The sequence below is a fragment of the Bos indicus x Bos taurus genome, chromosome 29, assembly GCF_003369695.1.
Source record: "Bos indicus x Bos taurus breed Angus x Brahman F1 hybrid chromosome 29, Bos_hybrid_MaternalHap_v2.0, whole genome shotgun sequence".
In the NCBI taxonomy this organism is placed as follows: domain Eukaryota; kingdom Metazoa; phylum Chordata; class Mammalia; order Artiodactyla; family Bovidae; genus Bos; species Bos indicus x Bos taurus.
The window spans coordinates 4,115,714-4,129,784 of NC_040104.1; the positions used below are offsets into that span (position 1 = coordinate 4,115,714).

At 61.3% G+C, this 14,071-nt stretch overlaps 1 protein-coding gene across 1 annotated transcript; it reads left to right on the plus strand.

Annotated features, from left to right (window-relative positions):
• The first annotated feature begins 1,738 nt into the window (after positions 1–1,738).
• On the plus strand, positions 1,739–8,745 carry FGF3 (fibroblast growth factor 3). The gene is made up of 3 exons (XM_027531194.1): positions 1,739–1,958; positions 4,182–4,285; positions 8,359–8,745. Exons 1-3 carry the CDS (start codon positions 1,739–1,741, stop codon positions 8,743–8,745), a joined length of 711 nt encoding a protein of 236 aa, XP_027386995.1.
• Positions 8,746–14,071: the final 5,326 nt, after the last annotated feature.

Below are 14,071 nucleotides of genomic sequence, written 5' to 3' on the forward strand. Positions count from 1 at the left end.
AGCCACTTCTCCTGGGACTGGGGTACTGAGTGGTGCCCCAGGGCTGGCCCAGGGCCACTTAGGCACTGCGGGTGCTGGGGAGGGCCCACTGAGAACACGCTGCCCTGCTTGTGTTAGGTCAGGGTACTGAGACGTATCCCAATGGGATGCACTAGCTCCTGCAGCTCAAGAGAGCCCCTGGTGCCCCCCCGACACCCCTTCCCCCAAGGAAGGACCAAGGTTCCAAATCCCGATTCAGGTAGAAGGGACAGGGGATGCCAGCCCACTGGGCTCATCCCCAAGCCCCTGAACTTGGAGCCTAGACTATTGGACCCTACAGGGAGCCCTCATGCCTGTCAAGTACCCTTGCTTGAGCCTGGGTGTCAGTACCAGCTGCTGGGCAGGGGGCTGCAGGAGCACAGAGTGGGTGGGTGGGTGGGGGAGCAAGAGAGGGGGTGAGGATGTGGCTCTTCCCAGCACTCCATCCTCAGCCCCTCTTCACTGGGATCCAGAGGGGAGGGGCCCCCTCGAGGCGCAGGGGCCTCTACATGGCTGTTCCCAACCCCCCCGGCGGGGATGCCCACCCACCTTTGCCAGTTTCCGCTCATCTCCCTTCTCGGTGGCTAGCAGGCTCCCCATGCTTTGCTCAAGCCATCTGTCCCGAGCTCTCTGGGTCCCCATCTCTGGTCCTCAGTCTCTCTGTTCTGTCCTATCCTCTCCTGTTCTCTGAGCTGTCTGTCTCTCTTGCTCTCCAGGGCTGTCTGTCTCTGTGCCCCTTTCTCTAGCTACACTGTCGCCCTCCTACAGCCCCAGCCCCCTCCCTGGCGCGCTCCTGACACTGGACGTTCCAAACGCAAACCTCATCCTTCCCGCCATGTGCCGGTGCTTGGGATGCGCCAGGGGATAAAGCACCTTCAAGCCTTGGGCCGCCGAGGGCAGCGTCCTGGCTCCAGTGGGCAGCCCTGGGCGCAGTCAGAACCTCGGGGTCCCCCACGCGCGCCCGCGCCCGCGCGCAGGGCCCGCCCCTCTGCGGTGCTCCGCGGGCCCCCTTCATTATGCGCCGCCTTTAATGGGCGTTTGTCAGTGCGACTGCCCCGCGAGTTGTATTCGCGGACATCAGTCATCGGCGGCGTTCCCATTGTGCCAGGGGATTGACGAGGGGCGGGAGGGGGTGACAGGGCCTGGGGCGGCCGCCTCGAGACCTCGGTCTATAATTTTCGGAGGCATAATTGGTCTGGGGGAAGGGGCGGGGGAGGGGGCGGGGAAGGGACCTTTCAGAACCGGGAGGGCGCACGGGCGCGGGGCGCGCGGCGGAGCAGAGCCACGGCTCGACGGCGGCACGCGGGGGGCGAGCGAGCGCGGGGGGCACCCGGCCCGGACGCCGCGCCCTGCCCCGGCTCTCCACCCCGCCCGGCCTCCCGCCCCTCGCGCGCCTCCCGCGCCTCTGCCTGGGGACCGCATCGGCCTTTTGTTGCCGAACCGTCTTTTCTTTCAGCTCTTTGCGCAGCAACGGAAATCTCACCCGTTTCGGGGTGAAAATTAAAGGATCTCTCTCTCTCTCTGTCTCCCTCTCCCTCCCTCGCACCCACCGCTCCCCTCCCCTCCCCTCCCCTCCCCTCCCCCGCTCCGCGGAGCCGGAGTCGGCACCGCCAGGCGCGGGAGCGGGCTCCGAGCACCTCGCCCCGGCTCGGCTCGCCGTCCCTTCCATGGGCGCCGCGCTCGCCTGCAGCCGCCGCCGCGAGGCGGGCGCGATGCCACGATGGACCTGATCTGGCTGCTGCTGCTCAGCCTGCTGGAGCCCGGCTGGCCGGCCGCGGGCCCCGTGGCGCGGCCGCGGCGGGATGCGGGCGGCCGCGGCGGCGTCTACGAGCACCTCGGCGGGGCGCCCCGGCGCCGCAAGCTCTACTGCGCCACGAAGTACCACCTCCAGCTGCACCCGAGCGGCCGCGTCAACGGCAGCCTGGAGAACAGTGCCTACAGTGAGTGTCCGGCGCCCCCGGAAGGAGCGGTGCCCACGCGGGGGCTGGCCAGGCAAGGGTGCCCGCCGGGGGACGCGGACCAAGGCTGCGGCCTGAGGGAAACCGCCGGGGTCCCCTGGGCTCCCCCAACGTCTGGGAGCTGAAAAGAGGGGATCTGGGGTGGGGGGGGGGCGGGTCACGTCCGAAGAGGCCGCGGCTGGTGGCTGCCCCCGGCGCCCCGCCGCCTCTGGTCCGAGGAGGTGTGAGGAAAGCCGTCCGGGGACTCCCCGCTCGGTTGGGTTCGGTGGTCCTGACAAATCTGAGCCCTTTGAGTTTTTCGGAGAAAAGGCCCTGGACAAGGCGTTTATCGTCCTCTTTATTATTTCGACCCCTTCTGCTCCTGCCGACCTCGGGGCTCCCGGCCATCCCCTCCGCCCTCCCGGCTCGCGGCCACCCAGGTGGCCGCCCCGGCCCGCGGAAGAAGCTCGCCGGACAGAGCGGGACTCCCGGGGATCCTGGGAGGCGACCGCAAGGATAGAGAATCGTGTCCCCAGACCGGAGTCCCCAGCCCTCCCGCCTCTGCCCTCGGCCGCCGAGCGACCGGCGGGATGAGCTCCTGGGTCGCCGGTGGGGGGCCACAGGATGCGGCTTAGGAGCACGCAGGGGCGTCAACCTGGTGCTGCGGGCGCGGACACACTGTCACCCCGCCCCGCAGCCGGAATCCGCGCCCGGACTGCGCTCGAGCCGGAGTCCCGCAAGGTCCCAAGGTTTGGCTCCTCTGGCCACGGGGACCCGGGCTCGTGCGGAGTCCTTTCTCGAGGAGGAGCGCAGGGCCGTGGGGATTCGACGCAGCTCCGCTCAGTGAGGAGCTGGAGACCCGAGCTCGGGGCCGGGCAGGAGCTCAGTGGGAGGGGTGTGTGGCCAGAGAATCGGGGTCCCCCGCTGCGCCCCGTGATCTGCTCCTCCCCCTGCCCCGGGCTCAGGAAAAGGCGCGGTGTATTCCAGAGGCGGCCGGACAACTCTGCTTCCTCCAGGAAAGCCGCGGCGAGGGCGTCTTCGGAAGACGCCTCCGGAGCCGCGCGGTGGAAGCCAAATGTTACCAGGGCGTCCACTGCGCGCGGGACGGGACTGCGAAAGCCCCTGAGCCCGCCTGGTAGCGATTCTTCGGTTCTGTCCAAATGCAGTCTCCCCTACCACTCCCGGGAGTCGCAGAGCATCCAAATTCTTGAGGCATCCAAGGCGGGCGGCCCAGAGCCGCCCTGGTCCCATATCCAGACGCGGGTACTATGGTCTTCAGGCCGGCGCGACGGGGCGACGGAGCGGGGCGGGGGGAATCCGCCCAGCCTGCGCCCCAGAGAGCCCAGAGGCCGGCATCCTGTGCCTCCCGGGCCCCCGCACGCTCCGGGCAAGCCTCTGGCGGCCGGCGGCCTGGCCCTGTGATCGCTGACATGTGCCGGAGGCAAGACGCTGGACCGGACAGGCGCCCCCTGGAGAGGGCACCGGCTGTTACCCCAGGGGCACCGTGGCCCCACGTGGGGATTTGTTGCAGGCTCCCCAGGGAGAAAAAAAGTGCCCTCGGTCCTAACGGAAGGCATTAGGGGAGATTTAAACTGTCTTCCCTTGGGTGGGGAGTGGGTGAACACAGGCGGCTGCCCTTTGTGAGCTCCCTGCCAACACCCTACAGGCTCAACACAATTATCTCCCACCCACGCCCACTGCCAGCAGGTTTGGGTGGCACCCTCAATACACTGGTGGATCCCATTATCAACCGACCTTGCCAAGGGCCCAGCTCCCCCTCCCAGGCCCCCAGAGGCACTCCAGTGAGCCCAGACACTGCCACGTTCAAGAGATTTGAATCCTGGTTCAGACACCTGTGTGCCATCTTGGGCAAGTCCCTCAGCCCCAGTCTCAGCTGGCGCGTCTGGCCAGCCCATCATGAAACTAGCTCACTGAGTGCTGGGGAGGCTCCAGGGAGCTCACGTCCAGCGTGGGGAAGTACTGGTTTCCTTCCCTCCCAGGTTTGCGTTCCTCTCCTTGCAGACACCTTCCCTGGTGTTCCCCGTTCTGCACCTCCACCCAGGGGTTTCTCCCTCCCCCAAACTTCCAAAGTCGCCCCCTTTCAGTGTGGGTTGCCCTCAGCACCCCCATCCCCCCAGAGCTGGCGCAGGGAAATGGGGTGTTCAGCCCTCCCTGCCAGGCTCTGTGGGAGGTGGAGGGAGTGACAGGCTGTCCGACTCCTCACAGGCATCCTGGAGATAACGGCGGTGGAGGTGGGCGTTGTGGCCATCAAGGGGCTCTTCTCCGGGCGCTACCTGGCCATGAACAAGAGGGGTCGGCTCTATGCTTCGGTGAGTCCAGGGGCTCGTGTTGGGCGCAGGGCACAAACGGAGCAGCTGGCTCCCTTGGACGTTACATCAGAGGACACACAGGGACACGGGCAGCGTAACGCTCTGTCCGGGGACATGCAGGGACCAGCACCCCAGGTCCCATGGCTCCCCACCCGGCGCTCTTCCGCCCGATTCTGCTTAGAGGCGGCTGCCAGCTGACGGGGTAGAGATATCCTATGTTCTCCAGTGCTGTAGGGTGAGAAAACGCTTCCCCAGGCATTCTGTGGTCACCTTCAAGGTAACTGGGAGGAGAGGAGAGGTTGTGCCCCAAGTTTCTACCAAGATAAACAGACCCTGGCGAGCCTGGGGATGAAGCAAGGGTGTCCAGGAGGCAAAAGGTCTTCTGTGGGCTCACCCAGACAGAGCATTCCTGAGAGCAGAGTGAGGAACAGGGCGGAAAGGCAAGAGCTGTGAGTCGGTAGGAGGGAACCAAGAGGGCGATGGGGCCCACGTCCCAGGCACATAGGTTTGGAGCCCAGTCTTTGTACCATCTGGGTCTCTATACAACAAGGGGTCCTGTGACTGTGGGCGTTGGCGGTGTCCGTCCCCCAGGGGCGGGGCATACATGGAGTGAAATACATGTCCTAGGAAGTTTCCTACCTCCAACTAGTCATTACATGCAATTCCGCTGATGCTCCCTGGGCGGTGAGAGGCTTCCCCCCCCCCGCCCCCCCTCCCCCGTCACCTAGACGACACAGGCAAGGACCATTTCCTCCATTCGATTGCATTTGCAGGGGAAACAGAGACATTTCCCCGCCTGTCGGAAGTCAGGCAAAGCACCGTCAAGAAATTCAGGGAAATCCTCCTTTAAGCAGCTTTTTCCATCACAGATTTTTCACGGTTTGGCTAAAGGAAATGCAGAAGTAGGAAGATACCCATTTGCTTTCTGTGACCTGGGGGAGTCTAGGTCTGGGAAGAGGGACCCTCGGGTGCCCAGCCTCCTCTAGTCTGTAAACACCAAGTGTGGTTTATAAACACATGCCCTTAGCCCAGGGTCTGGTCTGACTTTTTCTTGAGGTGGACGGTGGCTTTCCAGACCCCTCCAGCCCTCCCTCTTGGTGCGGAGTGAGCAAAACTGACTTTCTGTTCCTGAAATGGGCTGGGACCACCCACAGTCCCTCCCATCTCTGATGGTGAGGGGAGGCCTAACTGGCGTGCAGTGCTTATGCAGGTCTTACTGACCAGGGGCGGCCTTTGTTCACACAGGGAGGCAGGTAGAGCTGGAATCAGGAGAGGAAGCATCTGGCTGCTGCCATCTCTTCCATGGGAGACCCAGGCCAGGACCCTGGGGGGCAGAATTATGCGTGCCCAGTAGGCTAGAGTCTCCCTATGGCTTCTGTCTCTGAGAGCTGGCAGCGCTGGCTTCGGGGACGGAAGAGGAGAGGTTCCTGGTCCCACGCAGGTAGCCCGGTGGTCTAGCTGGGTGGGGTGGGACTTGGCAGAGCGCCTGGCATGGGAGGCCTCACTATGTTGCAGATAAGCTGGAAGGTGAGGCAGCCCAGGGGCCACTCCTGCCACCCCTTGTCCCCGTCTTGGGTGCCCCAATTTGCCCATGAGTGCTGCTCCGACTGCCCTGCCTCTTGACTATCTGAGTCCCTGGTCTTTGCCATCACCTTGCTTCTCGCCCTGCAGGCTAGCTCATCTACTCTGGGTCAGCGGCCCTTGCTTCCGATAGCCCCCAATCCCAGTCCTGACCTCCCTTCAGAGTTATAGTTCCCCCCAAATGTCCTGATGGCTCAGAGACCACCTGGCAGAGGGCAGCACACCTCCAGCTGAATCCAGAAGCTCCCCCGACTCCCCTTCCGTGGTTGTTACCCCGCCAGCCACTCACTTAAACCCAAGGTCAGCCGGGAGTCCTGGTGGACACCTGCTTCTTTCTCAGCCGCACACTCAGTCTGCCTCCAAGTCCTCGAACACACTTCCTGAATCCCTGTCTTCAGCTTTGGCCTCCCTCCACCCTGCCCCATGCCCTTATATCTCAGGCCCTCGTCCTCTCCCAGCTGGACCGTCACAGCAGTCTCGGGACCCAGCTACTGGCCTCCAGGTCTCCTTCCTCCAGTCCACAGCCCCCTTCCCTCCCTCCTGTCTCCTTCCATCCATCTATCCGTCTGTCCATCCATCTATTCACACATCCACCCATCAACACACATCCATCCACCTTTCTTTCCTTCCATCCACCTGGCATTCATTCCTCAGTGTCCTGGGCACTTACCATATGTCACACTCTGTGCTAGGTATTGATCAGTCATCTCCCTAAACTGCAAATCCACTCACCTAATGGCCTCCAGGAATGCCCCATCGCCCCCAGATTATCACCCAGATTCCTTAGCTCAGCTCACAGTGGAGCAACCCAGACCACCTTCTGCCTCCTCCTCCCACCGTCAGTTCACAGCTCCCATCCCCACTCAGGCTCCGGACCCCTTGGCTTCTCTAGAACAAGCCCTGCTGTTCCCAGCCCCGACCCCATGCTTTCCCTGACTCTACTGCCCGGAGTGCCCCTGCCCCCTCCTGCCCCCTCCTGCCCCACGGGAACATGCCCTCCCCTTCAATTGTCACCCCACTGGGAGGGTGCCTGCCTTCCCTGTGCACCTCTGCCTGGTCCCCGCCTCTGCCCTGCCCTGGCTGATTTTCCTGGAGCAGCGCCAGGAGCTGGCAAAGCTGAGAAGGAGGAGCAGCCTCCCTGAGGACGAGGGTGATGGCAAGGAGTACAGTCTGAGCAGGTGGACCCCGGGGTTGGGGTGGCTCTGGGGAGGGCCCCTGGGGAGCAGAGTCTGGGATGGGACCGCGGGGGTGGGACAGGCACTGGGACCTGCCGTCCTGGTGCGTCTGTGATGCCTTTTTCTAGCTCGTCTTGGCCCTTTACCCATAGCATCCCCCCACCCAGGAGCCCCCTCAAGGTGCAAACAATGTTCCGCCCCCAAGAAGCCCTCCTATAGGGCCTGAGCCCCTGTCACAGCTCTGTGTCCCTTCAATGGCCCCCGCCCCCAAGTGTCCCAGCAAAGAGCAAACCCACCAGGCTTCCTGCAGGACGGGCCTCAGCCCGGGAGGAGGTACCTTCTCCAGGACAGAGGGGCCTGGGAGGAGAGCTGGTTCAGCTGCCGAGGTTTTCACAGACACTCAATGTGGGCCGGGGTGGGGCGGCAGGTGTAAGATGCTGAAGCAGCGTGCGGCATGCGGGTGGGGCAGGTCTGTCCTGAGGCCTCCCACCCACCCACCCCAGAGGGCCCCACAACACGCAGGGGGTGGGCACAGGCCTCAGGGGCATCAGATCCCTCTGTGATTTGGGGTCTGGCACCCCTCTGGACCTCAGTTTCCCCATGTGTAAAATCTCAGGCAGTGGCATCCGTATGCAGACCCAAAGAGCCGAGCATCCACTGAGGGGCGGCAGAGCACAGAGGAGGGGCTGCGGTTATGGGGGGAGGCTCTCCCCCCGATGCTCTCCAGCCTTGCCTCGGGGCTCCTGAGTCACCAGAGAGAGATGGCTGGCGCTTCCCATCTTGCTTCCTGAGGTCCTCGGGGATCATAAGCTTCCCAGTCTGTAGGTCTGGCCCCGAACAGCCTGTGACCCCGGAGAATGGGGCTGCGGTCCACTGGGCCACCTGCACCCTTCCCCCCTCTGCTGATGGAGAGGGGCCCTGAGGGTCTCCCACCTCATGGTCAGTTCCCAGAGAAGAGGCCAGTCCTCCTGGCCAGCTGTCCCTGTGCCCCTTGGCACAGTGCGGGGGGGGGGGGGGCCGGAAACAGTGCTGAGGGGGGCTTGGCGTGTCTGTCCACCTACAGCTGGGACTAGAGCCTACGCTGGCATAAGACATACCTGCCCCTTGCCCAGCCCCCTAACTGAAGACACCCCACAGCAGCCCGCGGGGGGCGCTGGCAAAAGCTCCTTCCATTCTGCGTTTGTCCGTCCAGACGCCTGCCTGCGAGACGGGGCGGTCCCCACCCCACCCCACCCAGACCCCGGCCCAGGGCTCCCCTCCCCGCCTGCGTCCTCGGGGGGCTCTGTGCGCTGACCCCGGCCCCCGCCCGCCCCGCAGGAGAGCTACAACGCCGAGTGCGAGTTCGTGGAGCGCATCCACGAGCTGGGCTACAACACCTACGCCTCCCGGCTGTACCGCACAGCGCCCAGCGGGCGCGGGGCTCGGCGCCAGCCTAGCGCCGAGAGACTGTGGTACGTGTCCGTGAACGGCAAGGGCCGGCCCCGCCGGGGCTTCAAGACACGCCGCACGCAGAAGTCCTCTCTCTTCCTGCCCCGCGTGCTGGACCGCAAGGACCACGAGATGGTGCGGCTGCTCCTGGGCACGGCCGGGCTGCGTGGCGGCCAGGCCAGGCCTCCTCCCCCCGGCAGGGCCGCTTCCATGCGGCAGCGGCGGCGGCGGCAGCAGAGGAGGCCTCGGGACCGGGACCGGGGAGGCCGAGCTTAGCTCCCGCCCCGGGGAGGGAGCGGAGGCCGTGAGCGTCCCCGCCCCGCGGCCGGCTCCGAGCTCGGGCTGCCAGGACCGGGGTGCAGACCAGACGACAGAGGCCTGGAGTCCCCGCCGTCCAAGCCGACCCGGGGCGTGCAGGGCTCCACCCCTGACTTCCGTGCTCTCGCTCTTCCCACCTGGCAGCCGGCTGCTCCGCCCAGGCCAACGGAATACACCCCCAACCCTTCCTGTTTATCTCAAACAACCAGCACGTCAACGCAGCAAGGAGCCCCCGTCCTGGCTTGGAGGGGACTGCTGTAACGGGACGCTTGTGCGTTTGCTACGGCTGGGAGCGCCCTTGCCCACAGGGGGAGGATCAGCTGGAGCAAGGGGTCCCCGCTGTTGGAGGCGCTGTGGGACAATGGGGTGGGGGCGGGGGGTGATCAAAACGTTAAAAGTATTTTGCTCTACGTTGTTATTTAATAGATGAGGATGCAGCCTGCAGACACACTTGAAGGTTTTACTTGAAAGAATCTGCTTGTGATGATGGTGGAATCTGTGCCAAACTGATGTCTTAAGATGTATGATTGTATCTGAGAAACTGGGCTAAAGACACATTTCAATTCCCTGGTTTTGAAAGTTACTATTTTTTTTAACCACTAGATGTTTTGTTTGGATGGAAAGAAGAGACTAACGCCTCTGTGTGTGTGTGTGTATGTGTGTGTGTATGTGAATTTCCCCGAGTGTCTGCATGTGTGGGGGGGATGTGGGCTTCCCAGGTGGCCCAGCGGTAAAGAATCTGCAGTAGACGCAGATTCAATCCCTGGGCCAGGAAGACCCTCTGGGGGAGGGCATGGCGACCCACTGCAGTGTTCTTGCCTGGGGAAATCCCTGGAGAGAGGAACCTGGTGGGCTAGAATCTATCGGGTCGCACAGAGTCGGACGCGACTGAAAGAGGTTAGCACGCAGCACGCGTGGGCGTGTGCCTCTGTGTGTGTGTGTGTGTGTGTGCACGTGCGTGCGTGCATGAGTGAATCTACATATGCGTGTGGTTGTGTGTTCCTGGTTGTGCATAGGTGTGCACACATGTGGAGAGAGAGAAAGGAAGAGATTTACGTTGTGTAGATATTCCCCAGACTCCCTCCACCTTGCAGCTGTGTGCTTCTCCGTGGACTATTCTGAGCACCTGGGCTGCGGGCCACCTAGAGCCATTCCAGAGCTCCTTCATCCCCCTAACCTGCCACCAAGGCTTTGAGCGTGCCTACGTTTGCCTGAGAAACTGAGGCTCAGAGAGGTGACGTGGTTTGTTGCAGCCTTCCCTGGTGGCTCAGACAGTAAAGAATCTTCCTGCGATGCAGGAGACCCGGGTTCAATCCCTGGGTCGGGAAGATCCCCTGGGGAAGGGAATGGCTACCCACTCCAGTATTCTTGCCTGGAGAAATCCCATGGACAGAGGAGCCTGGAGGGCTACTGTTTGTAGGGTCACCAAGAGTTGGACTGAAATGACTCAGCACGCGTGCACACACGCTTGGGTCAGTCTGGACCCCCCTGCAGGCCAAACTGCTTCGTTTTGGGTGTGGGACAGGAGGGCGTGGTGGGTTGACTCACTTCTCCCAAAGTTCACATGTTGAAGTCCTGCCCCGTGCCCACCTGGGGCCTCAGAACTTGGCCACATCTCATTGCAGATGTGATCAAGTTAGGGTGAGGCCGTCTGCAGCTGGGCACTCTCTGCCCCAGGGTGACCGGGCCCTTGTAAGAAGGGGGATGACAAGGGCAGACCTGGGCACAAGGTCGGTGCCGGGTGAGGATGAGGGCAGAGACTGGGGTGACACTTCTGTACAGCAGACATCACTGCACGGCACCAGGAGTTAGGGGAGAGACTGGACCACACCACCACATGGCCTGCCTGCCCACACCTTGGGCGTCCGGCCCCCAGAACTGGGAGACCACACGTCTCTGTCGTTATGGCCGTTAGGTGTGTGGAACTTTGTCATAGCTGCCCGAGCAAGCTTGTACAGGGAGCAAGGGGCCCGGCTGTGCTGCCGCTCAGGTGGTCCCCAAAGGGAGAGGGGCCTTGTTTCTGTTGAATGAGAGGGGAGCGCAGGAAGTCCACAGGCTGAAAGCGTGGGCTCCAGGGAGGGTTCTGAGGACGTCAATCTGCAGGGCCCACCAGGCTGCCAACACCAGGCTCATCTAACATGGGCCGTGGGGGCACCTTGGGGAGCCCAGGAAGGGGCTGCAGGGGATTTCCAAAGTGGGGCCTGCACGAGCGTTCCCACCCCTTTCTGCTTTGAACCGCAGACACTGCCTCCAAACCAGCTTTTTGGTTTTTAAGCAATGCAAATGGACCCCAAAGGGAACAAGCATTTCACGTCCATTTAAAAACACTTCAGTAAATGCAGCCTGGCGTGCTGCAGTCCATGGGGTCGCAAAGAGTCGGATGCGACTGGGCGACTGAACTAAGTAAGTAAGTAAATGAAATTAAAAGATGCTTGCTCCTTGGAAGAAAAGCCACGACAAACCTAGACAGCATATTAAAAAGCAGAGACATTACTTTGTTGACAAAGGTCCATCTAGTCAAAGATATGGTTTTTCCAATAGTCATGTATGAATGTGAGAGTTGGACCATAAAGAAAGCTGAGCACCAAAGAGCTGATGCTTTTGATCTGTGGTGCTGGAGAAGATTTTTAGGAGTCCCTTGGACTGCAAGGAGATCAAACCAGTCAGTCCTAAAGGAAATCAACCTTGAATGTTCATTGGAAGGACTGATGCTAAAGCTGAAGCTCCAATACTTTGGCCACCTGATGCAAAGAATCAACTCATCAGAAAAGACCCTGATGCTGGGAAAGGTTAAGGTAGCAGGAGAAGGGGGCAACAGAGGATGAGATGATTGGATGGCATCATTGATTCAATGAACATGAGTTTGAGCAAATTCCGGGCGATGGTGAAGGACAGGGAAGGCTGTCCAAGTGAAACTTGCTCCTCCGTGGAGCAGAAGCAGGGGAAGCCAGAGACTAGTGCTATAGTCCACGGGCTGCAAAGAGTCAGACACGACTGAGCAGCTGAACGACAGCAACAAAGTCATGTAGTGGAATCTAGCCCTTGGCCCCACGTCACTAAGAACCGCTGTGTCCCCGGGACTTTGGGAAGATGGCCTTGGGCTCGAGAGCGCGCTGCGGGGAGGGGCTCACCTGTGTGGCTAGTGCTGCAGCCCCGCCTACCCCTCAGGCGAGGATGCCAAGGTGTGCCTTGCACATGGCACCCCGCACCTGGAGGGAGGCTGAGTGCCAGCCGGGTGAGGTCCCTGCAGGGCGAGGGGCTTTCAGGTGCCAGGGCTCCAGGGTCCAAGTCGGGTGCATGGGGAAGGTGATTCTGCCACTGCTCCCCTTGGCCTCCCCTGACCCGGCCCCTGGGAGGCCGGGGGATCCTCCTGGGGCAGGCATTTCTTCCTCCTGCCCAGGGATCACGGCCCACCCACCTCAGAGCCACTGGCCACCCTGGCTTCTCTCTGTCCCATCGGCCTGTTTGCAGGATGCGGAAGCTGGCACGGGTCAGCCCTGAGCAACGCTCTGGGCTGGCACTCCTGGGGACATGCCTGGGGACATCCCCGTCCACACCCCACCAAAAGCCTTATTCCTCCTTCCACCTCCTCACCCTCAGGAGGCCCCCAGCCCTCTGAACCCCGCTTCAGGTCCTGTGTCGATGCTGTCTTCCCTCCTTCGTGAGATGTCAAGTCCCCAGAGAGCCCTCCTGGGCGAGGGGCTGTAGGCTGCATGCAGGAGGCCATGGGAATGGGCAGGAGCCCCTGAGAAGGAAACCAGGATGAGAATGGAGCCCAGTGAAGCTAGCACTGGGGACCATCCTGCTTCAACCTGCAGCGGCAGAGGCTGGAGACTAGGTCCCTGAGCTCCGAGAGTTCATGCCACCTGAGCTGGGATGGGGAGTCCCGGAGGCTCTAGGAACAGCCTCCCCTACCTGCCCAGCCAAGGAGGGCAGGGCAGGAGTTGGGGGGCGGGGGAAGAGATTGGAGGGCATGGGGCAGGTCTGTGCCATCAGGGGGATCTGGGGCTTTGGGCCAGTCACCTGCAGGAGCAGGAACCTGAATCATGGCAGACACCGTGGAAGACAGGGTGACGGTTCCTTGAAAAGGGAGGCACAGAGGGGACATCCCCGCTGGTCCAGTGGCTAAGACTCTGAGCTCCCAATGCAAGGGGGCCTGGGTTCAATCCCTGATCAGGGAACTAGATCCCACATGCAGCGACCAAGACCCAGAGCAGCCAAAATAAATGAATACAAATTAAAAATGTTTTAAAAAGTGAGGAATAGAATTGAAACTTGGTCCAGTAGCCCCATCCCTGGGTACAGCCCCAAACAGAGCGAAGGCAGGGCTCCGATGGATATTCACCACACCCCACTGCTCGCGAGGTTAAGCACAGCCATCAAAAGGTAGAAAGAGCCCACGTGTCCATTGATGGATGAATGGATAAGTGAAATGTTGTCCAACTGTATGATGGAATATTACTCAGCCTTGAAGAAGGTGGACATTGACTCGGGCTATGGTGTGGATGAGCCTGGAGGACAAGACGCTCAGTGAATGAAGCCGGACACAGAGGGACGAATCCTGCCTGAGGCCACCTACATCGTGCACGTGCGGTTAAATCCGTAGAGACAGGAGGTAGGGTGGCGGGGGCCGGGGCAAGGGGAGGGCCAGGGGCAGTCAGCGGCTCGTGAGGATGGAGTCTCGATTTTGGACGAGGAAAAAGTGCTGAAAACAGACAGTGATTAGGAGACACTCACTTGTGAATGCGCCGCTGCAAAATTATGCGCCTGAAAGCGGATCCACGGGCTCCCGGCCTTAGTGGCACCTTCTGAGAAACGTCCCCACCGTGAGAGTGAGGTGGAGAGAAGAGAACCACAGGCTGAAGCACAAAATAAGAAAGGTGAGGGCGGACCCCCCTCGCATCCCGGCGGCTAAGACTTCGCCGTCCAACGCAGGAATTCCGTCGCTGGTTGGAGAGCTAAAATCCCACCTGCCTTGCGGCCAAAAAATCGAAACATTAACTAGGAGCAGTATTGTAACAAATTCAATAAAGACTTTAAAAATGGTCCCCACATTAAAAAAAAAAAAAAAAAACAACTTAAAAAAAAAGGTGAGGCAGAGGTCCAAGCCAGCGTGTTCCCTCATGGAGCAGAAAGAAGAGAAATCAGAGACTGGAGACCCTGGAACAAATTGTTGGACAGCGTGCCTCCTGTCTAAACTTATCTCAGTGGATCTAGAACATTTATGGCCATCTTACCGCTTCACCCACCTTTGAGAGACCGACCTTGCTCGTATCAACACGGC